The sequence below is a fragment of the Panulirus ornatus genome, chromosome 66 (assembly GCF_036320965.1).
Source record: "Panulirus ornatus isolate Po-2019 chromosome 66, ASM3632096v1, whole genome shotgun sequence".
In the NCBI taxonomy this organism is placed as follows: domain Eukaryota; kingdom Metazoa; phylum Arthropoda; class Malacostraca; order Decapoda; family Palinuridae; genus Panulirus; species Panulirus ornatus.
This window is the reverse complement of record NC_092289.1, coordinates 13,107,657-13,122,309: the sequence shown is the minus strand read 5'-3', so window position 1 is coordinate 13,122,309 and position 14,653 is coordinate 13,107,657. Positions and strand designations below refer to the sequence as shown.

General features: G+C 39.8%; 1 protein-coding gene across 1 annotated transcript in view; it reads left to right on the top strand.

Moving 5' to 3' along the window:
- The first annotated feature begins 2,808 nt into the window (after positions 1 to 2,808).
- Positions 2,809 to 14,653, top strand: part of LOC139746889 (methionine aminopeptidase 1) — a 40,723-nt gene continuing 28,878 nt past the window's right edge. Inside the window, exons 1-3 of the mRNA XM_071658545.1 lie at positions 2,809 to 2,964; positions 12,999 to 13,050; positions 14,414 to 14,467. Of these exons, the coding sequence (XP_071514646.1) occupies positions 2,845 to 2,964; positions 12,999 to 13,050; positions 14,414 to 14,467 (226 nt within the window). The 5' untranslated portion in view covers positions 2,809 to 2,844. The remainder of the gene's footprint in view (positions 2,965 to 12,998; positions 13,051 to 14,413; positions 14,468 to 14,653) is intronic.

Genomic DNA, 14,653 nt, shown 5'->3' with positions numbered 1-14,653 from the left:
CTGAGTTTGGTAAAGTGTGTGAAAGAAGAAAGTTAAGAGTAAATGTGAATAAGAGCAAGGTTATTAGGTACAGTAGGGTTGAGGGTCAAGTCAATTGGGAGGTAAGTTTGAATGGAGCAAAACTGGAGGAAGTAAAGTGTTTTAGATATCTGGGAGTGGATCTGGCAGCGGATGGAACCATGGAAGCGGAAGTGAATCATAGGGTGGGGGAGGGGGCGAAAATCCTTGGAGCCTTGAAGAATGTTTGGAAGTCGAGAACATTATCTCGGAAAGCAAAAATGGGTATGTTTGAAGGAATAGTGGTTCCAACAATGCTGTGTGGCTGCGAGGCGTGGGCTATGGATAGAGTTGTGCGCAGGAGGGTGGATGTGCTGGAAATGAGAAGTTTGAGGACAATATGTGGTGTGAGGTGGTTTGATCAAGTAAGTAATGAAAGGGTAAGAGAGATGTGTGGTAATAAAAAGTGTGGTTGAGAGAGCAGAAGAGGGTGTTTTGAAATGGTTTGATCACATGGAGAGAATGAGTGAGGAAAGATTGACAAAGAGGATATGTGTGTTAGAGGTGGAGGGAACGAGGAGAAGTGGGAGACCAAATTGGAGGTGGAAAGATGGAGTGAAAAAGATTTTGAGTGATCGGGGCCTGAACATGCAGGAGGGTGAAAGGAATGCAAGGAATAGAGTGAATTGGAACGATGTGGTATACCGGGGTCGACGTGTCGTCAGTGGATTGAACCAGGGCATGTGAAGCGTCTGGGGTAAACCATGGAAAGTTCTGTGGGTCCAAAATTCGTATATACTTTCCTTTGTCTTTTCTTTTTCCGTTTCATAATTCTCTATATATTTCAATTAAGGCCCGGCCTTGATGTGGACTTTTGTCCATGACTGGAGCCTTCAACTTAAAAAAGAAGTGCTTGCTCTGAAGAATCAACGCGCAAAATGTAGACAAGGCTTTAGGTAGCCCGGAAAACACCTGATTCAGTCGATTTCGGCCTTCTCCCGTAAGTTTTGGCTCTCTCAAAATAATACGCTTACTTAAGTAATTACAATCTAAACAATACTTAGGAGAAAATCCACCAAACCTACCATATATTACAGAGCTTACTTAAGTAACTACCATCTAAACAATACTTACGAGAAAACCCACCAAACCTACCATATATTACAGAGCTCTCGGCTTACTACCAAATTATTACCTGGATGAATGTGATACGCGCAATCATAAGCAGAAAACCCATGAAATCTCCTGTACAACTCTCTCCTGGGGTCTAAGTTGCAATACTGAGATATCAACTTGGAACACAAAATGACACACATGAAGTCTCCGACGCGATCATGGGGAAAAAAAAGTCCTGACCTACTTTAATCTCGTTCCTAGCTCAAACAGCACGATCAACAAACCAGTCCGGGAGCACTGAGGTCCATCCAAGGTCTCAGCTCAGAATGATATACCTTACTAGATAAATGAGTTCTATACAATGCTAAGGAAACGACCATTAAACCTTCCTTCAAATCACCGTTCTGGACATTAAACATTATTCACTCAAAACATCGGCCGAAAATGAAGTTTCGAAGGCAGGTTCCCCCAACCCTTCTCTTTCAGTAGCGTAAAATGCATTTACTTAAGTAAAGTTTATCATTTTGTGAGAGCTGAGACCAATGGAATTTTTAAAGATAGGTTTCGTTTTATATCATCATTCGATTGGTTTAGACCTTTTTTTTTTTTTTCAATAATCCTACTTCGAACTTATAAATAGGTGTTTTCCTCCTTTTTCCTTTAGCATTGGCCGGAATGGGTTAAGCATGATCATAAACAAATAGATTTCACCACCATGAACTTCACAGTATGTACGTTTTCTTATGTCTTCTTCCCTAAATACTATTGATGCTTTAAGGTAGCCGTTCAAAGGATATTCCGTTATTCCGGGTTTTACACCAATGGAACTTTTGCTGTTCACGGTATTTCCAAAATATATTTGTTTTTCGTGGTCTGCTTCACTATTTCTCTTTTTTTCTCTCTTTGAATCTTCCTCTTCAACGCCTTTTTTTTTTTTATGAGCTTTCTATCCATTGTCTTTTGTGGAGCGGTTCTCTGCATACCCTATCTCTCGTGATATTATTCGTTATGCTTGGGGACATTTAACACGCCGTTGTTTATCAACATATAAATTAGACTGACAAAAAAGTTGGAGACACCATCACTTTCGCACGCACCAGCAAAACTACTGAAGACAGTGTACAACATTCTTATGGTTGTTAAAAGCAATGTGTGCGAAGCATGTCGCACTCTTACCAAAAGTTCTGCCTCCATCTCAATGCGTGATCGAAAACGTGCATCAGAGGAGATTGACGAAATGCCATTTCCTTCAACAGGGTGGGCAACAGGATCCATTCAGATCATCGGTATGACCTGAAGAAACTTGATTGGTGATTCCCTCTTTCCCCACGCACGTAGTAATGAGGCCCGCGGGCGTATATGAAAAAAAAAAGATGAAAAAACAAAAGTGATTAGTAGTTATACATTTGTACAGCATGAGGAGAGAGTTCCACACTTGCAATCCTTGGTGTCCAAGAATCATCCCCCATATAGCAAAGAGGAAATGAAATTATCAAACTCTAATATCAGCATGGACGTTCATGTTTTACATACACTGGACATAGGTAGAAAATATAGAGATGATGAATAATTGGAAAAATATATGAGATCTATACACTTTTTAGGGGAAGTGGAATTAATGCTGATAGATAGAACTGTATATAACAAGATTGGAAATTATATGAGAATCCGGATTCTAAGTGGGTCTGGTGTGTAGGCTCGTAGTACACACTGCTCAGTACGAAAACAAAGATGTCCGCCAATGGAGTTGTTACGCACGTTTGCGAAACTATTGGTTGCACAGCAGAAGCTAAGCTTCAATGTCCAACATGCATCAAATTAGGAATTCAAGGGTCATTCTTTTGCTCACAGGTGAAATCATGGGTTATACTTTTTCCCTGTCATGGTGTAGTGAGGTGAGTTCGTGGACATATACGGCAAGGAGAACGTCAACCAAGCTAATTCTGCCTGTCTGATATCTGATATACTCACGGATGAACCTTTGTTATATCTGGTGTGAGAGCCTTGGAATGGCCTTTCTGTGCTTAAGAGTATTGTTGCCCAGTGATAAGAGTGTCTTTTTTCATTTTATAGTGGTGAATTGTTGGATAAATGAAAAAAATATGTCGGCATCGATGGGTTAGGCGATAATTTGTCCACATTCTTTATTTCCGCTTGTGCCGCTTTAGTAATGCATACATTCGAAATATTGCATTCTATGGTGTATGTTGGGGAAGGCTAGGGTCAGAGAAGCAGGAACTTCATTGTTTCCTCTTCTTGACTCTCCGCCACTAGGTTCTTGATGGACACCAGTAATAGTATGTTTACTCCTAGTGGGCTAGACTTCATTTGATTTTCAGAAAGGAATAAGATTTATTCCCTTGAATATACTCTCCTGTTTTTTAACATCTTAGATTTATGTATGCTGGCAGCATTCCATTCCTCCACCACTCTTGTACTCTAAAAGTATTTCTTTTAATCCTTATTTCAGTTTTTCCTAATTTTATTTTATCTCCTCTGGTTGCTTTATCCTGTTATTTCTCAAAGAATTCCTTTTGAAATAGTTTGCTGTCACAGACAAAAACTTATTTTCATGAGGAGAGCCTGTTAGGAGACAGTCATTAAGGGTCAGGGCATAATTCTGCACGATGAGCCACCCCTACCAGAAAAGATATTGTTATCCAGGTCCTCAGGTAGGTGGTAGTTGTAACCAGTATAGTTAGAATATTGATAAGCTGCTTAGTGCATTTATGAGGTAAAAGTTGGTATTGTGCTTGTAGGAGCATAGGGATACCACAGAAATAGTAAGGATTATCAGGAAATGCTTGTCAGTGGACTCCCTGCACAAATTAGAAGTGAGCTTAATAGTACTTCATCAATTGTAGCATTGTATCTTACTACAGTGAATAATAAGTGGAAGGGTTACAAATATTTGGGGAAATATGTAGTTGATAGTGTCGAAGTAGGTGAAATGCTAGTAGAAATCAACATAATCTGTTAAAGTCTCACTTAATTTTCCACAGCATCTGAGTGTTATTATTTATTTCATTGGTGTCGTTGAAATATACCAAAAATATCCATGAATTCAGCATCATGCCAATTCCTTAGAATAATGAACAATACAGACAACACATGCTGGCTGATGGCCACTGAAGTTGAAAATATTAACATCTGGGCCCTAGAATTATGTGATATACAGCCAATTAGAAACTGTGGGTTATTTAGTCGAGAAGTTAACAAAGGGCTTATATGGCTTAAAGCAAAGTTCACAATACAAATGGGTGTGGTGGTTGCATAGGCCTGTGTTCTGTGGCCTCAAATAGCCAGACTAAGTAGACTGATAAGATGGCTTCTTATCCTGGCTTTCAAAACCACCATAACAAACTTTTCTACTGTTTCTTTCAATCATTTCTTTTTCACATTAATTAAACTGGCACTGTTTTGGTACTGCACTGTACACTGTGCACTTGAATGTACAAAAGCAATAATGCAAGTACAGCACATAAGTAAAAGATAAGAAATTTATTATAGATGAAGAACATCAACAAAATTCAGCTAGATCTAGGCTTGACTGGCCACTAGTTTTAGATTTAGAGTGGGCTGAAGGATGAACTTCGGTCATTCAACCTTTGTTAGTGTCAACCATATTGCAGTAGGCAAATTTTGGACATTGGAAAGCAAACCATGCAACACAAGAGATAGATGTGCTGTACTTAGATTAAGAGCTGAGAAAGGAGACTGGGTATTAAGGTATGGATTTACTTGGGAACACTAAAGTAGTGGAGGCCTCACCATGACTAAATCCAGCTCTAATATGTTTCTTTACACTGTCTTCTACTGTATAACTACACCGAATTAAGAACTCATATTTAGTAAATCTCAGACTCATGATCAGGAGAAATGATGTTTTTCAGCAAGCAAGGTAAGGGTTAAGTGCTGTGCACTAGATAAAATCTCATTATAGGTATTCAAGTGTGGTGTTAACGTTTTAACTTGCTGAAAATATTTTAGTTTTTCCAATAGTGATATGAAATTTGCAGATACAGATGCATTATAATTTTGATTACATCATTTTTTCTTATTGATTCAAAATTGAGGTGAACCATAGATTCTACACTGTCTTTGGAAATATTAGAATGTGTTTGCGTATATGATTGCAGTGATTTTGTGTGGAGAATTAGAGACTTAAGAAGGGTTATTGGACTATATACTTAAATTGATATGTTTTAATGTTTAATCTTGGCACTGGTAACATAATATTCCAACCCTTATTCACTCAGGCTGGCACTGGTAATGTTATATAACTGCATTCATTCAGGTTGGTTTTTAAAAAACGTAGTGAACACTGTCATAAATTTATGGTGTACTTAAATTCCCATGAATCCCCATAACCTTGTTGTGCCAGGAATGGATAAAGGCAAGCAAGAATGGATATGGTTCCAACAATGATATATGGTTACGAGGCGTGGGCTATAGATAGAGTTGTGCGGAGGAGGGTGGATGCGCTGGAAATGAGATGTTTGAGGACAATATGTGGTGTGAGGTGGTTTGATCAAGTAAGTAATGAAAGGGTAAGAGAGATGAATGGTAATAAAAAGTGTGGTTGAGAGAGCAGAAGGGGGTGTTTTGAAATGGTTTGATCACATGGAGAGAATGAGTGAGGAAAGATTGACAAAGAGGATATGTGTGTCAGAGGTGGAGGGAACGAGGAGAAGTGGGAGACCAAATTGGAGGTGGAAAGATGGAGTGAAAAAGATTTTGAGTGATCGGGGCCTGAACATGCAGAAGGGTGAAAGGAATGCAAGGAATAGAGTGAATTGGAACGATGTGGTATACCGGGGTCGACGTGTTGTCAGTGGATTGAACCAGGGCATGTGAAGCGTCTGGGGTAAACCATGGAAAGTTGTGTGGGGCCTGGATGTGGAAAGGGAGCTGTGGTTTCGGTGCATTATACATGACAGCTAGAGACTGAGTGTGAGCGAATGTGGCCTTTGTTGTCTTTTCCTAGTGCTTCCTTGCGCACATGTAGGGGGAGGGGTTGTTATTTCATGTGTGGCGGGATGGCGACGGGAATGAATAAGGGCATACAGTATGAAGTATGTATATGTCTGTGTGTGTATATATGTATATGTTGAGATGTATATATGTGCATGTGTGGACATGTATGTATATACATGTGTATGTGGGTGGGTTGGGCCATTCTTTCGTCTGTTTCCTCGCGCTACCTCGCTAATGCGGGAGACAGTGACAAAGTATAATAAATAGATAAATGAATAAATAAGAATGGATATGTCTGTGTATCTATCTACCTGTATCTCTGACACCCATTCCTTCTGGGAACTCCCGTCAAGGGTTGGCCATGGCAAAAGTCTCCACTTATCCTTGTCCTTACATGTCTCCCTCGCATACATTGTTTCACATATTCTTCCACCATTTGTCTCTCACCATTATCCCTTCGCCCTGTTTACCAATGTCACAGGTGGTCTTCCTCTCACACCAACCCCTTCAATTGTACTATCATACACCTTGTAAACTCCCAGTCTTGCATTATTCTTTCCACTTTTTTTTTTTTCTTTTTAGTTTAAGGCTCCAGTCATGGACAAAAGTCTACACCAAGGCAGGGCCTTAATAGAAATACCACCTCAGAATAATAGATTTCACCCATTCTACCTATCCACAATTTGTTCCCTTTGCATTCCCTGCCATATCACATCTCTCGTACACCCCTTCATTTCTTCATTCCATCAAGTTGCACCACATGCTCTTCTCAAATAGCTCATTTCCATAGCCTGGATTCATTACCTCTGTGACTCATTCCATGTCCATGTTTTGGCTGCATAGGTCAGGGTTGGGAGGACTATGCTGTCCCTTCATCCTCTCTTCACTTCCATATTTAAACTTTAACCCTTCATTATTCTATTAAGGGACCCAATGACTTCTACCCTGTACTACTCTCTCCTATCTCCTTCCATTTCACCAAACTTACCTAAGACATCTCTTAGATTCTTAAATTCTCTCATTTCGTCCAGTCTTTCTCCCCCCATATTTAAAGCACAATTTAGTATACTCTTCTTTCACTCTATATGGTTTTACAAAATCTATACTTTCACTCTGTTTCCTTTCAAACACCATTACTTTACTTTTACTTACATTTACCTTCAGTTGCCTACACTTACACACATCCTAAACACACTCACAGCCTTCTGCAACTCCTTCACTCTCAGCAAGCAAAACAGTATCATCCGCAAATAGGCTTGCCACTAGCCACCATATCTCACTGCCACAATCCTTGTGTGCACCCCTTTTTCCTAGTTTTGCTTTCATCTCTCATCACTCCATCCACATATATATTCATTTTATTTATTATTCTTAATCGCTGTTTCCCACGTCAGCGAGGTAGCACCAGGAAACTGACGAAGAATGGCCCATCCACTCATATACACGCACATTTTTTTTAATTTTCCAAAAGAAGGAACAGAGAAGGGGGCCAGGTGAGGATATTCCAAAGAAGGCCCAGTCCTCTGTTCTTAACGCTACCTCGCTAACGCGGGAAATGGCGAATAGTTTAAAAGAAGAAAAAAGATATATATATATATATATATATATATATATATATATATATATATATATATATATATATATATATATATATTATCCCTGGGGATAGGGGAGAAAGAATACTTCCCATGTATTCCCTGCGTGTCGTAGAAGGCGACTAAAAGGGGAGGGAGCGGGTGGCTGGAAATCCTCCCCTCTCGTTTTTTTTTTTTTAATTTTCCAAAAGAAGGAACAGAGAAGGGGACCAGGTGAGGATTTTCCCTCTAAGGCCCAGTCCTCTGTTCTTAACGCTACCTCGCAAACGCGGGAAATGGCAAATCGTATGAAAAAAAAAATATATATATATATATATATATATTCTTTCTTTTTTTTCATACTATTCGCCATTTCCCGCATTAGCGAGGTAGCGTTGAGAACAGAGGACTGGGCCCTTGAGGGAATATCCTCACCTGGGCCCCTTCTCTGTTCCCTCTTTTGGGAAAAAAAAAAAAAGTGAGAGGGGAGGATTTCCAGCCCCCCGCTCCCTGCCCCCTTAGTCGCCTTCTACGACACGCAGGGAATACGTGGGAAGCATTCTTTCTCCCCTATCCCCAGGGATATATATATATATATATATATATATATATATATATATATATATATATATATATATATATATATATACAAAGGCAAAGGGGATAAGAGTGAGTGCTCAAATTACAGAGGTATAAGTTTGTTGAGTATTCCTGGCAAATTATATGGGAGGGTATTGATTGAGAGGGTAAAGGCATGTACAGAGCATCAGATTGGGGAAGAGCAGTGTGGTTTCAGAAGTGGTAGAGGATGTCTGGATCAGGTGTTTGCTTTGAAGAATGTATGTGAGAAATACTTAGAAAAGCAAATGGATTTGTATGTAGCATTTATGGATCTGGAGAAGGCATATGATAGAGTTGATAGAGATGCTCTGTGGAAGGTATTAAGAATATATGGTGTGGGAGGCAAGTTGTTAGAAGCAGTGAAAAGTTTTTATCGAGGATGTAAGGCATGTGTACGTGTAGGAAGAGAGGAAAGTGATTGGTTCTCAGTGAATGTAGGTTTGCGGCAGGGGTGTGTGATGTCTCCATGGATGTTTAATTTGTTTATGGATGGGGTTGTTAGGGAGGTGAATGCAAGAGTTTTGGAAAGAGGGGCAAGTATGAAGTCTGTTGTGGATGAGAGAGCTTGGGAAGTGAGTCAGTTGTTGTTCGCTGATGATACAGCGCTGGTGGCTGATTCATGTGAGAAACTGCAGAAGCTGGTGACTGAGTTTGGTAAAGTGTGTGAAAGAAGAAAGTTAAGAGTAAATGTGAATAAGAGCAAGGTTATTAGGTACAGTAGGGTTGAGGGTCAATTCAATTGGGAGGTGAGTTTGAATGGAGAAAAACTGGAGGAAGTGAAGTGTTTTAGATATCTGGGAGTGGATCTGGCAGCGGATGGAACCATGGAAGCGGAAGTGGATCATAGGGTGGGGGAGGGGGCGAAAATTCTGGGAGCCTTGAAGAATGTGTGGAAGTCGAGAACATTATCTCGGAAAGCAAAAATGGGTATGTTTGAAGGAATAGTGATTCCAACAATGTTGTATGGTTGCGAGGCGTGGACTATGGATAGAGTTGTGCGCAGGAGGATGGATGTGCTGGAAATGAGATGTTTGAGGACAATGTGTGGTGTGAGGTGGTTTGATCGAGTAAGTAACGTAAGGGTAAGAGAGATGTGTGGAAATAAAAAGAGCATGGTTGAGAGAGCAGAAGAGGGTGTTTTGAAATGGTTTGGTCACATGGAGAGAATGAGTGAGGAAAGATTGACCAAGAGGATATATGTGTCGGAGGTGGAGGGAACGAGGAGAAGCGGGAGACCAAATTGGAGGTGGAAAGATGGAGTGAAAAAGATTTTGTGTGATCGGGGCCTGAACATGCAGAAGGGTGAAAGGAGGGCAAAGAATAGAGTGAATTGGAGCGATGTGGTATACCGGGGTTGACGTGCTGTCAGTGGATTGAATCAAGGGATGTGTATGGGGGTGGGTTGGGCCATTTCTTTCGTCTGTTTCCTTGCGCTACCTCGCAAACGCGGGAGACAGCGACAAAGCAAAAAAAAAAAAAAAAAAATGTATGTATATTTGCGTGTGTGTATGTATGTATATACATGGGTATGGGGGTGTGTTGGGCCATTTCTTTCGTCTGTTTCCTTGCGCTACCTCGCAAACGCGGGAGACCGAAAAAAAAAAAAAAACATATATTCTTAATACCTTCCACAGAGCATCTCTATCAACTCTATCATATGCCTTCTCCAGATCCATAAATGCTACATACAAATCCATTTGCTTTTCTAAGTATTTCTCACATACATTCTTCAAAGCAAACACCTGATCCACACATCCTCTACCACTTCTGAAACCACACTGCTCTTACCCAATCTGATGCTCTGTACATGCCTTCACCCTCTCAATCAATACCCTCCCATATAATTTACCAGGAATACTCAACAAACTTATACCTCTCTAATTTGAGCACTCACTCTTATCCCCTTTGCCTTTGTACAATGGCACTATGCACGCATTCCGCCAATCCTCAGGCATCTCACCATGAGTCATACATACATTAAATAACCTTACCAACCAGTCAATGATACATATATATATATATATATAAATGGCCTCCTAGCTACGTCTCTTCGTTGCATATCAGCTTTTTTTTTTTTTTTTTTTTTTGCTTTGTTGCTGTCTCCCGCGTTTGCGAGGTAGCGCAAGGAAACAGACGAAAGAAATGGCCCAACCCACCCCCATACACATGCCTTGATTCAATCCACACTGACAGCACGTCAACCCCGGTATACCACATCGCTCCAATTCACTCTATTCTTTGCCCTCCTTTCACCCTCCTGCATGTTCAGGCCCCGATCACACAAAATCTTTTTCACTCCATCTTTCCACCTCCAATTTGGTCTCCCTCTTCTCCTCGTTCCCTCCACCTCCGACACATATATCCTCTTGGTCAATCTTTCCTCACTCATTCTCTCCATGTGACCAAACCACTTCAAAACACCCTCTTCTGCTCTCTCAACCACGCTCTTTTTATTTCCACACATCTCTCTTACCCTTACGTTACTTACTCGATCAAACCACCTCACACCACACATTGTCCTCAAACATCTCATTTCCAGCACATCCATCCTCCTGCGCACAACTCTATCCATAGTCCTCGCCTCGCAACCATACAACATTGTTGGAACCACTATTCCTTCAAACATACCCATTTTTGCTTTCCGAGATAATGTTCTCGACTTCCACACATTCTTCAAGGCCCCCAGAATTTTTGCCCCCTCCCCCACCCTATGATCCACTTCCGCTTCCATGGTTCCATCCGCTGCCAGATCCACTCCCAGATATCTAAAACACTTCACTTCCTCCAGTTTTTCTCCATTCAAACTCACCTCCCAATTGAATTGACCCTCAACCCTACTGTACCTAATAACCTTGCTCTTATTCACATTTACTCTTAACTTTCTTCTTTCACACACTTTACCAACCTCAATCACCAGCTTCTGCAGTTTCTCACATGAATCAGCCACCAGCGCTGTATCATCAGCGAACAACAACTGACTTACTTCCCAAGCTCTCTCATCCACAACAGACTTCATACTTGCCCCTCTTTCCAAAACTCTTGCATTCACCTCCCTAACAACCCCATCCATAAACAAATTAAACAACCATGGAGACATCACACACCCCTGCCGCAAACCTACATTCACTGAGAACCAATCACTTTCCTCTCTTCCTACACGTACACATGCCTTACATCCTCGATAAAAACTTTTCACTGCTTCTAACAACTTGCCTCCCACACCATATATTCTTAATACCTTCCACAGAGCATCTCTATCAACTCTATCATATGCCTTCTCCAGATCCATAAATGCTACATACAAATCCATTTGCTTTTCTAAGTATTTCTCACATACATTCTTCAAAGCAAACACCTGATCCAGACATCCTCTACCACTTCTGAAACCACACTGCTCTTCCCCAATCTGATGCTCTGTACATGCCTTCACCCTCTCAATCAATACCCTCCCATATAATTTGCCAGGAATACTCAACAAACTTATACCTCTGTAATTTGAGCACTCACTCTTATCCCCTTTGCCTTTGTACAATGGCACTATGCAAGCATTCCGCCAATCCTCAGGCACCTCACTATGAGTCATACATACATTAAATAACCTTACCAACCAGTCAACAATACAGTCACCCCCTTTTTTAATAAATTCCACTGCAATACCATCCAAACCTGCTGCCTTGCCGGCTTTCATCTTCCGCAAAGCTTTTACTACCTCTTCTCTGTTTACCAACTCATTTTCCCTAACCCTCGCACTTTGCACACCACCTTGACCAAAACACCCTATATCTGCCACTCTGTCATCAAACACATTCAACAAACCTTCAAAATACTCACTCCATCTCCTTCTCACATCACCACTACTATCAGCTGACTGTTATATTTCTTTCTTGTATCTCCCCTGATGATGTGATCATTACATGAAAGTGCCCCAGGGAACTTATTGTGTTTCATTTCCCCATGGACAAAATGGAATATACTTGATTATGTGCTCAATTGTGATCTTCTCCAATATATGAGTATGAGCGTATGAGTACATATATTTGTGCATGTGAGTGGATGGGTCTTTGTGTGTTTTCTGGCTCATCCTTGCTAATATGGGAAATAGTGATCTAGTATTATAGATAAATATAAAATAGATTTATTTTTTCAATATTGATCGACAAACTGTCACTGATACACTGCTTGTAGGAAGGGGGATGGTTGCCAGCCACCATTCGGGATCCGTTTACATGAAGCTCTTACTGATACAACGTTCTCCTCTTTGATGTCTTCTCTGATGTAATCTCTGTTGTGTTTAGTGGCAAACTTTGGGGAGCATTAATCCTGGCTCCATTGCATTCATATTTGAATTGACAGTACAGTATGGGCTTCCCTCATTTGTAAACTGTATTCATCATTTTTCAAATCAAAGTAACACAGCTCCATTCACCACACTAAAAATGATAAAACCTCCCTTTTGAGATGTTTCAAAAGAGAAGATAACTTTTATCCAAATTGTTTCCTAAACTACCCCTTATACTTAGACATCTTCATTCCTAATCTTTTTTGTCCAAATATGGGTGGTACATGATCCAAAGAGGTATGCATATTTAGTGCCGGTGATCAACATTTTGTAAAGCCAGCCTAATCCAATACTGTTTCCAGTTTTAGATAATGACTCATTGTATATGGTAATTGGTGAACTGTGTGAACAATAGACAATATTTTTTTTTTCAGATTTGTTTCAAAGGTTCCTGGGAATCACATAAACTTCTCCACAAAAAGACAAGTAAGTACCTGATGATCAGATGTATTGATTTTTGGTTTATCCAGATACATGGAATTATGAACTGATTATAGATTATCAGTTTTTCTTGCTGTTATGAAAAACCATGATTTCTGTTGCATTTGTTAAAAGTTGTCAAAAAAATTCACAGATTTGTATATCCATATTTGCTAACACTTGCATGCATTGCTCACATGCTTGCATCCCCAAGCCTTTTTTACTAGTAAAATTAGGGAGGTTGATCTAAAGAATAGTATCTCATACTTGTAACTTTTCACTGGCAGAGTGAGTAGTGAAAGAGCACTGGGTGTAAAAAGACCCGATATTTCAAATCAGAACTTTAAATGATGCCAAGCTCAGCAAGCTGAAATTATTAAGTGATTGCTTTTGTAAAGAATGATTAATCTGAAGATAATGTGATTAACTTATATAAAGTGAGTAAAGATGTTTATACAAGAAAATCTATAGTTGAAAGAATATGTAAAACAAAAAAGAAAAGTATATATTGATAAATTAAACAAATCTACTAGCTGATGTGCTTGCAAACAAGCTCAGAACTTTTCCCTGGCTTGATTCCTTTTCATTATGGCATATAAGTATGCCTTTGAGCTTCCTCTGATTCATGCTCATCTGTTTCTTTTTGAAAAACCTAGTTTTTTCCTTCTTGGCAGCACATCTTTTTGTAGCCTGTCTGTAAGAAAGTAAAAAATCTAGTTTTTTCCTTCTTGGGAGAATTCCTCTTTGTAGCCTTATGTAAGAAAGTAAACTATTCCACCCCATACACCTATTGGCCCATTGCCCTCACTAGTGCATTTCTTTAAAACTGTTGGAGCACTCCTCACTTCTTATTTTCTCATCCACTTAGAAACCCATTCCCTCTTCTATGATTACCTGCATGGTTTTTGCCGTGTGAAGTCCACTGGTGATCTTTTCTCCTATAAGACTCATCTTTGGTTCTTCTCTCAGGATTTTGGTGAAACTTTTGTCATGGCCCTCAACATCTCCAGAGCTTTTGAAAGTGTATGCCATGTGAATTTCCTCTCTTTGATTTTACTGCTTCTCCCTCTTAACTAATGCATAGCTTACTCTCGCACCATTCCATTGCTGTAGTTGTCATTGGAGTTACTTATCTCATCCTATTAATTGTGATGTTCTGGATCCTGTTCTAGCTACTCTCTTTTCTCCCTCTGCAATTCTTCTTCACTTGTCAATTTAGTTTATTATCATCTGTCAAGTCACATTTGCCTGCTAGTTGTTTTGTTGATGGAAGAACACCATGATTGTGAATGCATTTAGGTTGGTACTTATATGATAATTCTAGACAAATATTTCAAGACTGCAGTTATTTAGTTTAAGAATATTTCAGGAGCAAATGATTCCAGTTCGCAGTACAACCCATGGCCATACTACATGTTTACTGGTAAGTACATCAAGTGACAGTGGCTGTTTTTAAGCATTTTTGGATTGTATGATCTTGATTGAATGAATTAGGTGTCATCCACATAAGTTTTTCTTAAAGATAGGAAAGATTTTCACAGTGCTAGTACCATGTTGCCTTGATACCTTTCAACTCGCATGGTACATTACATGAAAACTGATTTACGCT